Source organism: Oncorhynchus nerka, linkage group LG27 (genome assembly GCF_034236695.1).
Source record: "Oncorhynchus nerka isolate Pitt River linkage group LG27, Oner_Uvic_2.0, whole genome shotgun sequence".
Classification (NCBI taxonomy): Eukaryota; Metazoa; Chordata; class Actinopteri; order Salmoniformes; family Salmonidae; genus Oncorhynchus; species Oncorhynchus nerka.
Genome location: NC_088422.1, coordinates 100,830,105 through 100,850,747, shown reverse-complemented (window position 1 = coordinate 100,850,747; position 20,643 = coordinate 100,830,105). Strand labels below are relative to the sequence as shown.

General features: G+C 37.6%; 1 protein-coding gene across 1 annotated transcript in view; it reads left to right on the top strand.

Annotated features, from left to right (window-relative positions):
• Positions 1–16,368, top strand: part of LOC135565146 (troponin I, fast skeletal muscle-like) — a 36,002-nt gene extending 19,634 nt beyond the window's left edge. Inside the window, exons 4-5 of the mRNA XM_065011207.1 lie at positions 14,431–14,607; positions 15,385–16,368. Coding sequence (XP_064867279.1) covers positions 14,431–14,607; positions 15,385–15,468 — 261 coding nt within the window. The 3' untranslated portion in view covers positions 15,469–16,368. The remainder of the gene's footprint in view (positions 1–14,430; positions 14,608–15,384) is intronic.
• Positions 16,369–20,643: the final 4,275 nt, after the last annotated feature.

Genomic DNA, 20,643 nt, shown 5'->3' with positions numbered 1-20,643 from the left:
GTGGGGTTATATCTGATCTGTAATGATAAAGAGGTGGGGTTATATCTGATATACTGTAATGATAAAGAGGTGGGGTTATATCTGATCTGTAATGATAAAGAGGTGGGGTTATATCTGATATATTGTAATGATAAAGAGGTGGGGTTATATCTGATCTGTAATGATAAAGAGGTGGGGTTATATCTGATCTGTAATGATAAAGAGGTGGGGTTATATCTGATATACTGTAATGATAAAGATGTGGGGTTATATCTGATCTGTAATGATAAAGAGGTGGGGTTATATCTGATCCGTAATGATAAAGAGGTGGGGTTATATCTGATCTGTATTGATAAAGAGGTGGGGTTATATCTGATATACTGTAATGATAAAGAGGTGGGGTTATATCTGATCTGTAATGATAAAGAGGTGGGGTTATATCTGATCTGTAATGATAAAGAGGTGGGGTTATATCTGATCTGTAATGATAAAGAGGTGGGGTTATATCTGATCTGTAATGGTAAAGAGGTGGGGTTATATCTGATCTGTATTGATAAAGAGGTGGGGTTATATCTGATCTGTAATGATAAAGAGGTGGGGTTATATCTGATATACTGTAATGGTAAAGAGGTGGGGTTATATCTGATCTGTATTGATAAAGAGGTGGGGTTATATCTGATCTGTAATGATAAAGAGGTGGGGTTATATCTGATCTGTAATGGTAAAGAGGTGGGGTTATATCTGATATACTGTAATGATGAAGAGGTGGGGTTATATCTGATATACTGTATTGATAAAGAGGTGGGGTTATATCTGATATGTAATGATAAAGAGGTGGGGTTATATCTGATCTGTATTGATAAAGAGGTGGGGTTATATCTGATCTGTAATGATAAAGAGGTGGGGTTATATCTGATCTGTAATGATAAAGAGGTGGGGTTATATCTGATCTGTAATGGTAAAGAGGTGGGGTTATATCTGATCTGTAATGGTAAAGAGGTGGGGTTATATCTGATATACAGTAATGATAAAGAGGTGGGGTTATATCTGATATACTGTAATGATAAAGAGGTGGGGTTATATCTGATATACTGTAATGATAAAGAGGTGGGGTTATATCTGATATACTGTAATGATAAAGAGGTGGGGTTATATCTGATCTGTAATGATAAAGAGGTGGGGTTATATCTGATATACTGTAATGATGAAGAGGTGGGGTTATATCTGATATACTGTAATGATAAAGAGGTGGGGTTATATCTGATATACTGTAATGATAAAGAGGTGGGGTTATATCTGATCTGTAATGATAAAGAGGTGGGGTTATATCTGATATACTGTAATGGTAAAGAGGTGGGGTTATATCTGATATACTGTAATGATAAAGAGGTGGGGTTATATCTGATATACTGTAATGATAATGAGGTGGGGTTATATCTGATCTGTAATGATAAAGAGGTGGGGTTATATCTGATATACTGTAATGATAAAGAGGTGGGGTTATATCTGATCTGTAATGATAAAGAGGTGGGGTTATATCTGATATACTGTATTGATAAAGAGGTGGGGTTATATCTGATCTGTATTGATAAAGAGGTGGGGTTATATCTGATCTGTAATGATAAAGAGGTGGGGTTATATCTGATCTGTATTGATAAAGAGGTGGGGTTATATCTGATCTGTAATGATAAAGAGGTGGGGTTATATCTGATCTGTAATGATAAAGAGGTGGGGTTATATCTGATCTGTAATGATAAAGAGGTGGGGTTATATCTGATATACTGTAATTCTAAAGAGGTGGGGTTATATCTGATCTGTAATGATAAAGAGGTGGGGTTATATCTGATCTGTAATGATAAAGAGGTGGGGTTATATCTGATCTGTAATGATAAAGAGGTGGGGTTATATCTGATCTGTAATGATAAAGAGGTGTGGTTATATCTGATCTGTAATGGTAAAGAGGTGGGGTTATATCTGATATACTGTAATGATAAAGAGGTGGGGTTATATCTGATCTGTAATGATAAAGAGGTGGGGTTATATCTGATCTGTAATGATAAAGAGGTGGGGTTATATCTGATATACTGTAATGATAAAGAGGTGGGGTTATATCTGATCTGTAATGATAAAGAGGTGGGGTTATATCTGATATATTGTAATGATAAAGAGGTGGGGTTATATCTGATCTGTAATGATAAAGAGGTAGGGTTATATCTGATCTGTAATGATAAAGAGGTGGGGTTATATCTGATATACTGTAATGATAAAGATGTGGGGTTATATCTGATCTGTAATGATAAAGAGGTGGGGTTATATCTGATATACTGTAATGGTAAAGAGGTGGGGTTATATCTGATATACTGTAATGATAAAGAGGTGGGGTTATATCTGATATACTGTAATGATAAAGAGGTGGGGTTATATCTGATCTGTAATGATAAAGAGGTGGGGTTATATCTGATCTGTAATGATAAAGAGGTGGGGTTATATCTGATCTGTATTGATAAAGAGGTGGGGTTATATCTGATATACTGTAATTCTAAAGAGGTGGGGTTATATCTGATCTGTAATGATAAAGAGGTGGGGTTATATCTGATATACTGTAATGCTAAAGAGGTGGGGTTATATCTGATCTGTAATGATAAAGAGGTGGGGTTATATCTGATCTGTAATGATAAAGAGGTGGGGTTATATCTGATCTGTAATGATAAAGAGGTGGGGTTATATCTGATCTGTAATGATAAAGAGGTGGGGTTATATCTGATCTGTAATGATAAAGAGGTGGGGTTATATCTGATCTGTAATGATAAAGAGGTGGGGTTATATCTGATCTGTAATGATAAAGAGGTGGGGTTATATCTGATCTGTAATGATAAAGAGGTGGGGTTATATCTGATCTGTAATGATAAAGAGGTGGGGTTATATCTGATCTGTATTGATAAAGAGGTGGGGTTATATCTGATATACTGTAATTCTAAAGAGGTGGGGTTATATCTGATCTGTAATGATAAAGAGGTGGGGTTATATCTGATATACTGTAATGCTAAAGAGGTGGGGTTATATCTGATCTGTAATGATAAAGAGGTGGGGTTATATCTGATCTGTAATGATAAAGAGGTGGGGTTATATCTGATCTGTAATGATAAAGAGGTGGGGTTATATCTGATCTGTAATGATAAAGAGGTGGGGTTATATCTGATCTGTAATGATAAAGAGGTGGGGTTATATCTGATCTGTAATGATAAAGAGGTGGGGTTATATCTGATATACTGTAATGCTAAAGAGGTGGGGTTATATCTGATCTGTAATGATAAAGAGGTGGGGTTATATCTGATCTGTAATGATAAAGAGGTGGGGTTATATCTGATCTGTAATGATAAAGAGGTGGGGTTATATCTGATCTGTAATGGTAAAGAGGTGGGGTTATATCTGATATACTGTAATGGTAAAGAGGTGGGGTTATATCTGATATACTGTAATGGTAAAGAGGTGGGGTTATATCTGATATACTGTAATGATAAAGAGGTGGGGTTATATCTGATCTGTAATGGTAAAGAGGTGGGGTTATATCTGATCTGTAATGATAAAGAGGTGGGGTTATATCTGATCTGTATTGATAAAGAGGTGGGGTTATATCTGATCTGTAATGATAAAGAGGTGGGGTTATATCTGATCTGTAATGATAAAGAGGTGGGGTTATATCTGATATACTGTAATGATAAAGAGGTGGGGTTATATCTGATCTGTAATGATAAAGAGGTGGGGTTATATCTGATATACTGTAATGATAAAGAGGTGGGGTTATATCTGATATACTGTAATGATAAAGAGGTGGGGTTATATCTGATATACTGTAATGATAAAGAGGTGGGGTTATATCTGATATACTGTAATGATAAAGAGGTGGGGTTATATCTGATATACTGTAATGATAAAGAGGTGGGGTTATATCTGATCTGTAATGATAAAGAGGTGGGGTTATATCTGATCTGTAATGATAAAGAGGTGGGGTTATATCTGATATACTGTAATGATAAAGAGGTGGGGTGATATCTGATCTGTATTGATAAAGAGGTGGGGTTATATCTAATCTGTAATGGTAAAGAGGTGGGGTTATATCAGATCTGTAATGATAAAGAGGTGGGGTTATATCTGATCTGTAATGATAAAGAGGTGGGGTTATATCTGACCTGTAATGGTAAAGAGGTGGGGTTATATCAGATCTGTAATGATAAAGAGGTGGGGTTATATCTGATCTGTAATGATAAAGAGGTGGGGTTATATCTGATCTGTAATGGTAAAGAGGTGGGGTTATATCAGATCTGTAATGATAAAGAGGTGGGGTTATATCTGATCTGTAATGATAAAGAGGTGGGGTTATATCTGATCTGTAATGATAAAGAGGTGGGGTTATATCTGATCTGTAATGATAAAGAGGTGGGGTTATATCTGATCTGTAATGATAAAGAGGTGGGGTTATATCTGATCTGGGGTTATATCTGATCTGTATTGATAAAGAGGTGGGGTTATATCTGATCTGTAATGATAAAGAGGTGGGGTTATATCTGATCTGTAATGATAAAGAGGTGGGGTTATATCTGATCTGTAATGATAAAGAGGTGGGGTTATATCTGATCTGTATTGATAAAGAGGTGGGGTTATATCTGATATACTGTAATGATAAAGAGGTGGGGTTATATCTGATCTGTAATGATAAAGAGGTGGGGTTATATCTGATCTGTAATGATAAAGAGGTGGGGTTATATCTGATCTGTAATGATAAAGAGGTGGGGTTATATCTGATATACTGTAATGATAAAGAGGTGGGGTTATATCTGATATACTGTAATGATAAAGAGGTGGGGTTATATCTGATATACTGTAATGATAAAGAGGTGGGGTTATATCTGATATACTGTAATGATAAAGAGGTGGGGTTATATCTGATATACTGTAATGATAAAGAGGTGGGGTTATATCTGATATACTGTAATGATAAAGAGGTGGGGTTATATCTGATCTGTAATTGTAAAGAGGTGGGGTTATATCTGATATACTGTAATGATAAAGAGGTGGGGTTATATCTGATCTGTAATGATAAAGAGGTGGGGTTATATCTGATCTGTAATGATAAAGAGGTGGGGTTATATCTGATATACTGTAATGATAAAGAGGTGGGGTTATATCTGATCTGTAATGGTAAAGAGGTGGGGTTATATCTGATCTGTATTGATAAAGAGGTGGGATTATATCTGATCTGTAATGATAAAGAGGTGGGGTTATATCTGATCTGTAATGATAAAGAGGTGGGGTTATATCTGATCTGTAATGGTAAAGAGGTGGGGTTATATCTGATCTGTATTGATAAAGAGGTGGGGTTATATCTGATCTGTAATGATAAAGAGGTGGGGTTATATCTGATCTGTAATGATAAAGAGGTGGGGTTATATCTGATCTGTATTGATAAAGAGGTGGGGTTATATCTGATCTGTAATGATAAAGAGGTGGGGTTATATCTGATATACTGTAATGATAAAGAGGTGGGGTTATATCTGATCTGTAATGATAAAGAGGTGGGGTTATATCTGATCTGTAATGGTAAAGAGGTGGGGTTATATCTGATCTGTATTGATAAAGAGGTGGGGTTATATCTGATATACTGTAATGATAAAGAGGTGGGGTTATATCTGATCTGTAATGGTAAAGAGGTGGGGTTATATCTGATCTGTAATGATAAAGAGGTGGGGTGATATCTGATCTGTAATGATAAAGAGGTGGGGTTATATCTGATCTGTAATGATAAAGAGGTGGGGTTATATCTGATCTGTAATGGTAAAGAGGTGGGGTTATATCTGATATACTGTAATGATGAAGAGGTGGGGTTATATCTGATATACTGTATTGATAAAGAGGTGGGGTTATATCTGATATGTAATGATAAAGAGGTGGGGTTATATCTGATCTGTAATGATAAAGAGGTGGGGTTATATCTGATATGTAATGATAAAGAGGTGGGGTTATATCTGATATGTAATGATAAAGAGGTGGGGTTATATCTGATATACTGTAATGATAAAGAGGTGGGGTTATATCTGATATACTGTAATGATAAAGAGGTGGGGTTATATCTGATATACTGTAATGATAAAGAGGTGGGGTTATATCTGATCTGTAATGATAAAGAGGTGGGGTTATATCTGATCTGTAATGATAAAGAGGTGGGGTTATATCTGATATACTGTAATGATAAAGAGGTGGGGTTATATCTGATCTGTAATGATAAAGAGGTGGGGTTATATCTGATATATTGTAATGATAAAGAGGTGGGGTTATATCTGATCTGTAATGATAAAGAGGTGGGGTTATATCTGATCTGTAATGATAAAGAGGTGGGGTTATATCTGATCTGTAATGATAAAGAGGTGGGGTTATATCTGATCTGTAATGATAAAGAGGTGGGGTTATATCTGATCTGTAATGATAAAGAGGTGGGGTTATATCTGATCTGTAATGGTAAAGAGGTGGGGTTATATCTGATCTGTATTGATAAAGAGGTGGGGTTATATCTGATCTGTAATGATAAAGAGGTGGGGTTATATCTGATCTGTAATGGTAAAGAGGTGGGGTTATATCTGATATACTGTAATGATGAAGAGGTGGGGTTATATCTGATATACTGTATTGATAAAGAGGTGGGGTTATATCTGATATGTAATGATAAAGAGGTGGGGTTATATCTGATCTGTATTGATAAAGAGGTGGGGTTATATCTGATCTGTAATGATAAAGAGGTGGGGTTATATCTGATCTGTAATGATAAAGAGGTGGGGTTATATCTGATCTGTAATGGTAAAGAGGTGGGGTTATATCTGATATACAGTAATGATAAAGAGGTGGGGTTATATCTGATATACTGTAATGATAAAGAGGTGGGGTTATATCTGATATACTGTAATGATAAAGAGGTGGGGTTATATCTGATATACTGTAATGATAAAGAGGTGGGGTTATATCTGATCTGTAATGATAAAGAGGTGGGGTTATATCTGATATACTGTAATGATGAAGAGGTGGGGTTATATCTGATATACTGTAATGATAAAGAGGTGGGGTTATATCTGATATACTGTAATGATAAAGAGGTGGGGTTATATCTGATCTGTAATGATAAAGAGGTGGGGTTATATCTGATATACTGTAATGGTAAAGAGGTGGGGTTATATCTGATATACTGTAATGATAAAGAGGTGGGGTTATATCTGATATACTGTAATGATAAAAGGTGGGGTTATATCTGATCTGTAATGATAAAGAGGTGGGGTTATATCTGATATACTGTAATGATAAAGAGGTGGGGTTATATCTGATCTGTAATGATAAAGGGTGGGTTATATCTGATATACTGTAATGATAAAGAGGTGGGGTTATATCTGATATACTGTAATGATAAAGAGGTGGGTTATATCTGATATACTGTAATGATAAAGAGGTAGGGTTATATCTGATATACTGTAATGATAAAGAGGTGGGTTATATCTGATATACTGTAATGATAAAGAGGTGGGGTTATATCTGATATACTGTAATGATAAAGAGGTGGGGTTATATCTGATATACTGTAATGATAAAGAGGTGGGGTTATATCTGATATACTGTAATGATAAAGAGGTGGGGTTATATCTGATATACTGTAATGATAAAGAGGTGGGGTTATATCTGATATACTGTAATGATAAAGAGGTGGGTTATATCTGATATACTGTAATGATAAAGAGGTGGGGTTATATCTGATATACTGTAATGATAAAGAGGTGGGTTATATCTGATCTGTAATGATAAAGAGGTGGGGTTATATCTGATATACTGTAATGATAAAGAGGTGGGGTTATATCTGATCTGTAATGATAAAGAGGTGGGGTTATATCTGATCTGTAATGATAAAGAGGTGGGGTTATATCTGATCTGTAATGGTAAAGAGGTGCGGTTATATCTGATATACTGTAATGATAAAGGTGGGTTATATCTGATATACTGTAATGATAAAGAGGTAGGGTTATATCTGATATACTGTAATGGTAAAAGAGGTGGGGTTATATCTGATATACTGTAATGATAAAGAGGTGGGGTTATATCTGATATACTGTAATGGTAAAAAGTGGGGTTATATCTGATCTGTAATGGTAAAGAGGTGGGTTATATCTGATATACTGTAATGGTAAAGAGGTGGGGTTATATCTGATATACTGTAATGGTAAAAGGTGGGGTTATATCTGATATACTGTAATGGTAAAGAGGTGGGGTTATATCTGATATACTGTAATGATAAAGAGGTGGGGTTATATCTGATCTGTAATGGTAAAGAGGTGGGGTTATATCTGATATACTGTAATGGTAAAGAGGTGGGGTTATATCTGATATACTGTAATGGTAAAGAGGTGGGGTTATATCTGATATACTGTAATGATAAAGAGGTGGGGTTATATCTGATCTGTAATGATAAAGAGGTGGGGTTATATCTGATATACTGTAATGATAAAGAGGTGGGGTTATATCTGATCTGTAATGGTAAAGAGGTGGGGTTATATCTGATATACTGTAATGATAAAGAGGTGGGGTTATATCTGATATACTGTAATGGTAAAGAAGTGGGGTTATATCTGATCTGTAATGGTAAAGAGGTGGGGTTATATCTGATATACTGTAATGATAAAGAGGTGGGGTTATATCTGATCTGTAATGATAAAGAGGTGGGGTTATATCTGATATACTGTAATGGTAAAGAAGTGGGGTTATATCTGATCTGTAATGGTAAAGAGGTGGGGTTATATCTGATATACTGTAATGATAAAGAGGTGCGGTTATATCTGATATACTGTATTGATAAAGAGGTGGGGTTATATCTGATATACTGTAATGATAAAGAGGTGGGGTTATATCTGATCTGTAATGATAAAGAGGTGGGGTTATATCTGATATACTGTAATGATAAAGAGGTGGGGTTATATCTGATATACTGTAATGATAAAGAGGTGGGGTTATATCTGATCTGTAATGATAAAGAGGTGGGGTTATATCTGATCTGTAATGATAAAGAGGTGGGGTTATATCTGATCTGTAATGATAAAGAGGTGGGGTTATATCTGATATACTGTAATGATAAAGAGGTGGGGTTATATCTGATATACTGTAATGATAAAGAGGTGGGGTTATATCTGATATACTGTAATGATAAAGAGGTGGGGTTATATCTGATATACTGTAATGATAAAGAGGTGGGGTTATATCTGATATACTGTAATGATAAAGAGGTGGGGTTATATCTGATATACTGTAATGATAAAGAGGTGGGGTTATATCTGATATACTGTAATGATAAAGAGGTGGGGTTATATCTGATATACTGTAATGATAAAGAGGTGGGGTTATATCTGATATACTGTAATGATAAAGAGGTGGGGTTATATCTGATCTGTAATGATAAAGAGGTGGGGTTATATCTGATATACTGTAATGATAAAGAAGTGGGGTTATATCTGATATACTGTAATGATAAAGAGGTGGGGTTATATCTGATCTGTAATGGTAAAGAGGTGGGGTTATATCTGATATACTGTAATGGTAAAGAAGTGGGGTTATATCTGATCTGTAATGGTAAAGAGGTGGGGTTATATCTGATATACTGTAATGGTAAAGAAGTGGGGTTATATCTGATCTGTAATGGTAAAGAGGTGGGGTTATATCTGATATACTGTAATGGTAAAGAAGTGGGGTTATATCTGATCTGTAATGGTAAAGAGGTGGGGTTATATCTGATATACTGTAATGGTAAAGAGGTGGGGTTATATCTGATATACTGTAATGGTAAAGAGGTGGGGTTATATCTGATATACTGTAATGATAAAGAGGTGGGGTTATATCTGATATACTGTAATGATAAAGAGGTGGGGTTATATCTGATATACTGTAATGATAAAGAGGTGGGGTTATATCTGATCTGTAATGGTAAAGAGGTGGGGTTATATCTGATATACTGTAATGATAAAGAGGTGGGGTTATATCTGATATACTGTAATGGTAAAGAAGTGGGGTTATATCTGATCTGTAATGGTAAAGAGGTGGGGTTATATCTGATATACTGTAATGGTAAAGAAGTGGGGTTATATCTGATCTGTAATGGTAAAGAGGTGGGGTTATATCTGATATACTGTAATGATAAAGAGGTGGGGTTATATCTGATCTGTAATGATAAAGAGGTGGGGTTATATCTGATATACTGTAATGATAAAGAGGTGGGGTTATATCTGATATACTGTAATGATAAAGAGGTGGGGTTATATCTGATATACTGTAATGATAAAGAGGTGGGGTTATATCTGATCTGTAATGAGAAAGAGGTGGGGTTATATCTGATATACTGTAATGATAAAGAGGTGGGGTTATATCTGATATACTGTAATGATAAAGAGGTGGGGTTATATCTGATCTGTAATGATAAAGAGGTGGGGTTATATCTGATATACTGTAATGATAAAGAGGTGGGGTTATATCTGATCTGTAATGATAAAGAGGTGGGGTTATATCTGATATACTGTAATGATAAAGAGGTGGGGTTATATCTGATATACTGTAATGATAAAGAGGTGGGGTTATATCTGATCTGTAATGGTAAAGAGGTGGGTTATATCTGATATACTGTAATGATAAAGAGGTGGGGTTATATCTGATCTGTAATGATAAAGAGGTGGGGTTATATCTGATATACTGTAATGATAAAGAGGTGGGGTTATATCTGATATACTGTAATGATAAAGAGGTGGGGTTATATCTGATCTGTAATGATAAAGAGGTGGGGTTATATCTGATATACTGTAATGATAAAGAGGTGGGGTTATATCTGATATACTGTAATGATAAAGAGGTGGGGTTATATCTGATCTGTAATGATAAAGAGGTGGGGTTATATCTGATATACTGTAATGATAAAGAGGTGGGGTTATATCTGATATACTGTAATGATAAAGAGGTGGGGTTATATCTGATCTGTAATGGTAAAGAGGTGGGGTTATATCTGATATACTGTAATGATAAAGAGGTGGGGTTATATCTGATCTGTAATGATAAAGAGGTGGGGTTATATCTGATCTGTAATGATAAAGAGGTGGGGTTATATCTGATATACTGTAATGATAAAGAGGTGGGGTTATATCTGATCTGTAATGATAAAGAGGTGGGGTTATATCTGATCTGTAATGGTAAAGAGGTGGGGTTATATCTGATATACTGTAATGATAAAGAGGTGGGGTTATATCTGATATACTGTAATGATAAAGAGGTGGGGTTATATCTGATATACTGTAATGATAAAGAGGTGGGGTTATATCTGATATACTGTAATGATAAAGAGGTGGGGTTATATCTGATATACTGTAATGGTAAAGAGGTGGGGTTATATCTGATATACTGTAATGATAAAGAGGTGGGGTTATATCTGATATACTGTAATGGTAAAGAAGTGGGGTTATATCTGATATACTGTAATGGTAAAGAGGTGGGGTTATATCTGATATACTGTAATGGTAAAGAGGTGGGGTTATATCTGATATACTGTAATGGTAAAGAGGTGGGGTTATATCTGATATACTGTAATGATAAAGAGGTGGGGTTATATCTGATCTGTAATGATAAAGAGGTGGGGTTATATCTGATATACTGTAATGATAAAGAGGTGGGGTTATATCTGATATACTGTAATGGTAAAGAAGTGGGGTTATATCTGATCTGTAATGGTAAAGAGGTGGGGTTATATCTGATATACTGTAATGGTAAAGAGGTGGGGTTATATCTGATATACTGTAATGATAAAGAGGTGGGGTTATATCTGATCTGTAATGATAAAGAGGTGGGGTTATATCTGATATACTGTAATGATAAAGAGGTGGGGTTATATCTGATCTGTAATGGTAAAGAGGTGGGGTTATATCTGATCTGTATTGATAAAGAGGTGGGGTTATATCTGATATACTGTAATGATAAAGAGGTGGGGTTATATCTGATATACTGTAATGGTAAAGAAGTGGGGTTATATCTGATCTGTCATGGTAAAGAGGTGGGGTTATATCTGATATACTGTAATGGTAAAGAGGTGGGGTTATATCTGATATACTGTAATGGTAAAGAGGTGGGGTTATATCTGATATACTGTAATGATAAAGAGGTGGGGTTATATCTGATCTGTAATGATAAAGAGGTGGGGTTATATCTGATATACTGTAATGGTAAAGAGGTGGGGTTATATCTGATCTGTAATGATAAAGAGGTGGGGTTATATCTGATATACTGTAATGATAAAGAGGTGGGGTTATATCTGAACTGTAATGATAAAGAGGTGGGGTTATATCTGATCTGTAATGATAAAGAGGTGGGGTTATATCTGATATACTGTAATGATAAAGAGGTGGGGTTATATCTGATATACTGTAATGATAAAGAGGTGGGGTTATATCTGATCTGTAATGATAAAGAGGTGGGGTTATATCTGATATACTGTAATGATAAAGAGGTGGGGTTATATCTGATCTGTAATGGTAAAGAGGTGGGGTTATATCTGATATACTGTAATGATAAAGAGGTGGGGTTATATCTGATCTGTAATGATAAAGAGGTGGGGTTATATCTGATATACTGTAATGATAAAGAGGTGGGGTTATATCTGATATACTGTAATGATAAAGAGGTGGGGTTATATCTGATCTGTAATGGTAAAGAGGTGGGGTTATATCTGATCTGTAATGGTAAAGAGGTGGGGTTATATCTGATATACTGTAATGATAAAGAGGTGGGGTTATATCTGATATACTGTAATGATAAAGAGGTGGGGTTATATCTGATATACTGTAATGATAAAGAGGTGGGGTTATATCTGATATACTGTAATGATAAAGAGGTGGGGTTATATCTGATATACTGTAATGGTAAAGAGGTGGGGTTATATCTGATATACTGTAATGATAAAGAGGTGGGGTTATATCTGATATACTGTAATGGTAAAGAAGTGGGGTTATATCTGATCTGTAATGGTAAAGAGGTGGGGTTATATCTGATATACTGTAATGGTAAAGAGGTGGGGTTATATCTGATATACTGTAATGGTAAAGAGGTGGGGTTATATCTGATATACTGTAATGATAAAGAGGTGGGGTTATATCTGATCTGTAATGATAAAGAGGTGGGGTTATATCTGATCTGTAATGGTAAAGAGGTGGGGTTATATCTGATATACTGTAATGATAAAGAGGTGGGGTTATATCTGATATACTGTAATGATAAAGAGGTGGGGTTATATCTGATCTGTAATGATAAAGAGGTGGGGTTATATCTGATATACTGTAATGGTAAAGAGGTGGGGTTATATCTGATATACTGTAATGATAAAGAGGTGGGGTTATATCTGATCTGTAATGATAAAGAGGTGGGGTTATATCTGATCTGTAATGGTAAAGAGGTGGGGTTATATCTGATATACTGTAATGATAAAGAGGTGGGGTTATATCTGATATACTGTAATGATAAAGAGGTGGGGTTATATCTGATCTGTAATGGTAAAGAGGTGGGGTTATATCTGATATACTGTAATGATAAAGAGGTGGGGTTATATCTGATCTGTAATGATAAAGAGGTGGGGTTATATCTGATATACTGTAATGATAAAGAGGTGGGGTTATATCTGATATACTGTAATGATAAAGAGGTGGGGTTATATCTGATCTGTAATGGTAAAGAGGTGGGGTTATATCTGATATACTGTAATGATAAAGAGGTGGGGTTATATCTGATATACTGTAATGATAAAGAGGTGGGGTTATATCTGATCTGTAATGATAAAGAGGTGGGGTTATATCTGATATACTGTAATGATAAAGAGGTGGGGTTATATCTGATATACTGTAATGATAAAGAGGTGGGGTTATATCTGATCTGTAATGATAAAGAGGTGGGGTTATATCTGATATACTGTAATGATAAAGAGGTGGGGTTATATCTGATCTGTACTGATAAAGAGGTGGGGTTATATCTGATATACTGTAATGATAAAGAGGTGGGGTTATATCTGATATACTGTAATGGTAAAGAGGTGGGGTTATATCTGATATACTGTAATGGTAAAGAGGTGGGGTTATATCTGATATACTGTAATGATAAAGAGGTGGGGTTATATCTGATATACTGTAATGATAAAGAGGTGGGGTTATATCTGATATACTGTAATGGTAAAGAGGTGGGGTTATATCTGATATACTGTATTGATAAAGAGGTGGGGTTATATCTGATATACTGTAATGATAAAGAGGTGGGGTTATATCTGATATGTGGTGTGCGTGTAGTTTGTTTAGTCTCTCTCTCTCTCTCTCTCTCTCTCTCTCTCTCTCTCTCTCTCTCTCTCTCTCGGTTCAGATTGAGGATCTGCAGATTAAAGTACAGGACCTCAAGGGCAAGTTCAAGAAGCCCGTCCTGAAGAAAGTCCGCATGTCTGCTGATGCTATGCTCCAGGCTCTGCTGGGCTCCAAACACAAGGTGTCCATGGATCTGAGGGCCAACCTGAAACAAGTCAAGAAGGAGGTCAAGGAAGAGGTAGATTTGCTTCCAAATACTATAACTTAATATCAGTTGAGTTCGTTGTATGAGAGTTCAAGAGGATCCCACTGCTGACACCAAACGGTATATTACAAATAATGTGAGTGTAATCTGATACATTAACAAGTGGTGAAACTACTGCTATAGTGTAAACACTGTTTTTCACCTCAAAACTACTGCTATAGTGTAAACACTGTTTTTCACCTCAAAACTACTGCTTTAGTGTAAACACTGTTTTTCACCTCAAAACTACTGCTATAGTGTAAACACTGTTTTTCACCTCAAAACTACTGCTATAGTGTAAACACTGTTTTTCACCTCAAAACTACTGCTATAGTGTAAACACTGTTTTTCACCTCAAAACTACTGCTATAGTGTAAACACTGTTTTTCACCTCAAAACTACTGCTATAGTGTAAACACTGTTTTCACCTCAAAACTACTGCTATAGTGTAAACACTGTTTTCACCTCAAAACTACTGCTATAGTGTAAACACTGTTTTTCACCTCAAAACTACTGCTATAGTGTAAACACTGTTTTTCACCTCAAAACTACTGCTATAGTGTAAACACTGTTTTTCACCTCAAAACTACTGCTATAGTGTAAACACTGTTTTTCACCTCAGCACTCTAATGTGGATGATTCTGAGTCGTTGTTTTTTTAATTTGGGATTAATTGTTGTATTACTCAAATGCACATAGAAACAAACGTACATGGATCCAACACAACAAAATGTAGACTAATATATTTGATCTGCTTCTCTTCCCACCTCAGGACAAAGAATCTGTGGGTGACTGGCGTAAGAACATCGAAGACAAATCAGACAGAAAGAAGATGTTTGAGACTACGAAGGAGTAGATGTTACTGGAGTTCCAGACAGGAAGTAGTTTGAGACTCATAAGGAGTAGATGTTACTGGAGTTCCAGACCGGAAGTAGTTTGAGACTCATAAGGAGTAGATGTTACTGGAGTTCCAGACAGTTTGTTTGTTTTTCGTCTCTGGCTAAATTCATCTAAGAGGTAGTTCCATCTCTCTAGGACTGTTGTGGCAGATGTTAATGAATTGTTATGATATCTAAGAGGTAGTTCCATCTCTCTAGGACTGTTGTGGCAGATGTTAATGAATTGTTATGATATCTAAGAGGTAGTTCCATCTCTCTAGGACTGTTGTGACAGGTGTTAATGAATTGTTATGATATCTAAGAGGTAGTTCCATCTCTCTAGGACTGTTGTGACAGGTGTTAATGAATTGTTATGATATCTAAGAGGTAGTTCCATCTCTCTAGGACTGCTGTGACAGGTGTTAATGAATTGTTATGATATCTAAGAGGTAGTTCCATCTCTCTAGGACTGTTGTAAACAGATGTTAATGAATGGTTATGATATCTAAGAGGTAGTTCCATCTCCCTGGGACTGTTGTGACAGGTGTTAATGAATTGTTATGATATCTAAGAGGTAGTTCCATCTCTCTAGGACTGTTGTGACAGGTGTTAATGAATTGTTATGATATCTAAGAGGTAGTTCCATCTCTCTAGGACTGCTGTGACAGGTGTTAATGAATTGTTATGATATCTAAGAGGTAGTTCCATCTCTCTAGGACTGCTGTGACCGGTGTTAATGAATTGTTATGATATCTAAGAGGTAGTTCCATCTCCCTGGGACTGTTGTGACAGGTGTTAATGTGTGTAATCAAATCAATCTGTAGTTCTGTTAAGTAATTTTGTTCCAATTCAATTTCTGAAAATAAATGATTTGCTGAAAAAAATATATATATATTTTGTGTATGGCTTTCTGCTACAAGAGACAATTGAATTTCCCACAGCTGTTATACCATCAAAGGGAATCTTTCTATCAGGAATGAGGTGGACATAATCCCGAACCACATTATGGAATTAGGAACTAGGAGAGGAGGGAGGAGAACTAGGAGAGGAGGGAGGAGAACTAGGAGAGGAGGGAGGAGAACTAGGAGAGGGAGGGAGGAGGACTAGGAGAGGAGGGAGGAGAACTAGAACCACGCGCTCTCACCACTGGCGTCCCCCAGGGCTCTGTTCTAGGCCCTCTCCTATTCTCGCTATACACCAAGTCACTTGGCTCTGTCATAACCTCACATGGTCTCTCCTATCATTGCTATGCAGACGACACACAATTAATCTTCTCCTTTCCCCCTTCTGATGACCAGGTGGCGAATCGCATCTCTGCATGTCTGGCAGACATATCAGTGTGGATGACGGATCACCACCTCAAGCTGAACCTCGGCAAGACGGAGCTGCTCTTCCTCCCGGGGAAGGACTGCCCGTTCCATGATCTCGCCATCACGGTTGACAACTCCATTGTGTCCTCCTCCCAGAGCGCTAAGAACCTTGGCGTGATCCTGGACAACACCCTGTCGTTCTCAACTAACATCAAGGCGGTGGCCCGTTCTTGTAGGTTCATGCTCTACAACATCCGCAGAGTACGACCCTGCCTCACACAGGAAGCAGCGCAGGTCCTAATCCAGGCACTTGTCATCTCCCGTCTGGATTACTGCAACTCGCTGTTGGCTGGGCTCCCTGCCTGTGCCATTAAACCCCTACAACTCATCCAGAACGCCGCAGCCCGTCTGGTGTTCAACCTTCCCAAGTTCTCTCACGTCACCCCGCTCCTCCGCTCTCTCCACTGGCTTCCAGTTGAAGCTCGCATCCGCTACAAGACCATGGTGCTTGCCTGCGGAGCTGTGAGGGGAACGGCACCTCAGTACCTCCAGGCTCTGATCAGGCCCTACACCCAAACAAGGGCACTGCGTTCATCCACCTCTGGCCTGCTCGCCTCCCTACCACTGAAGAAGTACAGTTCCCGCGCAGCCCAGTCAAAACTGTTCGCTGCTCTGGCCCCCCAATGGTGGAACAAACTCCCTCACGACGCCAGGACAGCGGAGTCAATCACCACCTTCCGGAGACACCTGAAACCCCACCTCTTTCAGGAATACCTAGGATAGGATAAAGTAATCCTTCTCACCCCCCTTAAAGATTTAGATGCACTATTGTAAAGTGGCTGTTCCACTGGATGTCTTAAGGTGAACGCACCAATTTGTAAGTCGCTCTGGATAAGAGCGTCTGCTAAATGACTTAAATGTAAACTAGGAGAGGAGGGAGGAGAACTAGGAGAGGAGGGAGGAGAACTAGGAGAGGAGGGAGGAGAACTAGGAGAGAAGGAGGGAGGAGAACAGGGAGAGAAGAAGGGAGGAGAACAGGAAGAGAAGAAGGGAGGAGAGTAGAGTAGAGGTGGGTGTGTGTGTAGTGTGGTGACATCACATTTATTGTGACTAAAAATGATGCTGTAACTTCCTACTACCCATAGTTAATATCAGCATACGCAAACTGATTTAGGTCAGTTATGTCAGCCTATATATGTCAGTCAGATCAGCCTATATATGTCAGTTATATCAGCCTATATATGTCAGTCAGATCAGCCTATATATGTCAGTCAGATCAGCCTATATATGTCAGTCAGATCAGCCTATATATGTCAGTTATATCAGCCTATATATGTCAGTCAGATCAGCCTATATATGTCAGTTATATCAGCCTATATATGTCAGTCAGATCAGCCTATATATGTCAGTTATATCAGCCTATATATGTCAGTCAGATCAGCCTATAAATGTCAGTTATATCAGCCTATATATGTCAGTTATATCAGCCTATATATGTCAGTCAGATCAGCCTATATATGTCAGTCAGATCAGCCTATATATGTCAGTTATATCAGCCTATATATGTCAGTTATATCAGCCTATATATGTCAGTTATATCAGCCTATATATGTCAGTTATGTCAGCCTATATATGTCAATTATGTCAGCCAATATATGTCAGTCAGATCAGCGTATATATGTCAGTTGTCAGCCTATATATGTCAGTTATGTCAGCCTATATATGTCAGTTATATCAGCCTATATATGTCAGTCAGATCAGCCTATATATGTCAGTCAGATCAGCCTATATATGTCAGTTATATTTGCCTATATATATCAGCCAGATCAGCTTATATATGTCAGTTATATTTGCCTATATATATCAGTTATGTCAGCCTATATATGTCAGTTATATCAGCCTATATATGTCAGTTATATCAGCCTATATATGTCAGTTATATTTTCCTATATATTTCAGTTACGTCAGCCTATATATGTCAGTTATGTCAGCCTATATATGTCAGTCAGATCAGCCTATATATGTCAGTTATATCAGCCAATATATATGTCAGTTATGTCAGCCTATATATGTCAGTCAGATCAGCCTATATATGTCAGTCAGATCAGCCTGTATATGTCAGTCAGATCAGCCTATATATGTCAGTCAGATCAGCCTATATATGTCAGTCAGATCAGCCTATATATGTCAGTTATGTCAGCCTATATATGTCAGTCAGATCAGCCTATATATGTCAGTCAGATCAGCCTATATATGTCAGTTATGTCAGCCTATATATGTCAGTCAGATCAGCCTATATATGTCAGTTGTCAGCCTATATATGTCAGTCAGATCAGCCTATATATGTCAGTCAGATCAGCCTATATATGTCAGTTATGTCAGCCTATATATGACAGTCAGATCAGCCTATATATGTCAGTTATGTCAGCCTATATATGTCAGTCAGATCAGCCTATATATGTCAGTTATATCAGCCTATATATGTCAGTTATGTCAGCCTATATATGTCAGTCAGATCAGCCTATATTTGTCAGTTATATCAGTCTATATATGTCAGTTATATCAGCCTGTATATGTCAGTCAGATCAGCCTATATATGTCAGTTATATCAGTCTATATATGTCAGTTATGTCAGCCTATATATGTCAGTCAGATCAGCCTATATATGTCAGTTATATCAGTCTATATATGTCAGTTATATCAGCCTATATATGTCATTAATGTCAGCCACACATAGCTGGGGAAGGATTGTCGTACTACAGTATAGTAATGATGGTTGAAGGGGGTTATGACACGACTGTTTTATTTATTGAAAATCTTCATCTCATTTTATCTAAACTAAATTTTATGTAAACGTTCCTTTGAATTTGAAGCAGATGTTTGTTTCAGTAAAAAATACATTGGATGGCTTGAGAAATGATGGTGGTTGGATACTGGGGTTAGGAGGCTGACATGGTGGTTGGATACTGGGGTTAGGAGGCTGACATGGTGGTTTGATACTGGGGTTAGGAGGCTGACATGGGGGTTGGGTACTGGGGTTAGGAGGAGGCTGACATGATGGTTGGATACTGGGGTTTGGAGGCTGACATGGTGGTTGGATCCTGGGGTTAGGAGGAGGCTGACATGATGGTTTGATACTGGGGTTAGGAGGCTGACATAGTGGTTGGATACTGGGGTTAGGAGGAGGCTGACATGGTGGTTGGATACTGGGGTTAGGAGGCTGACATGGTGGTTTGATACTGGGGTTAGGAGGCTGATATGGTGGTTGGGTACTGGGGTTAGGAGGAGGCTGACATGGGGGTTGGGTACTGGGGTTAGGAGGAGGCTGACATGATGGTTGGATACTGGGGTTTGGAGGCTGACATGGTGGTTGGATCCTGGGGTTAGGAGGAGGCTGACATGGTGGTTGGATACTGGGGTTAGGAGGCTGACATGGTGGTTTGATACTGGGGTTAGGAGGAGGCTGACATGATGGTTGGATACTGGGGTTAGGAGGAAGCTGACATGATGGTTGGGTACCGGGGTTAGGAGGCTGACATGATGGTTGGATACTGGGGTTAGGAGGCTGACATGATGGTTGGGTACTGGGGTTAGGAGGAGGCTGACATGATGGTTGGATACTGGGGTTAGGAGGAGGCTGACATGATGGTTGGATACTGGGGTTACGAGGAGGCTGACATGATGGTTGGATACTGGGGTTAGGAGGCTGACATGGTGGTTGGATACTGGGGTTAGGAGGAGGCTGACATGATGGTTGGATACTGGGGTTAGGAGGAGGCTGACATGGTGGTTGGGTACTGGGGTTAGGAGGAGGCTGACATGATGGTTGGATACTGGGGTTAG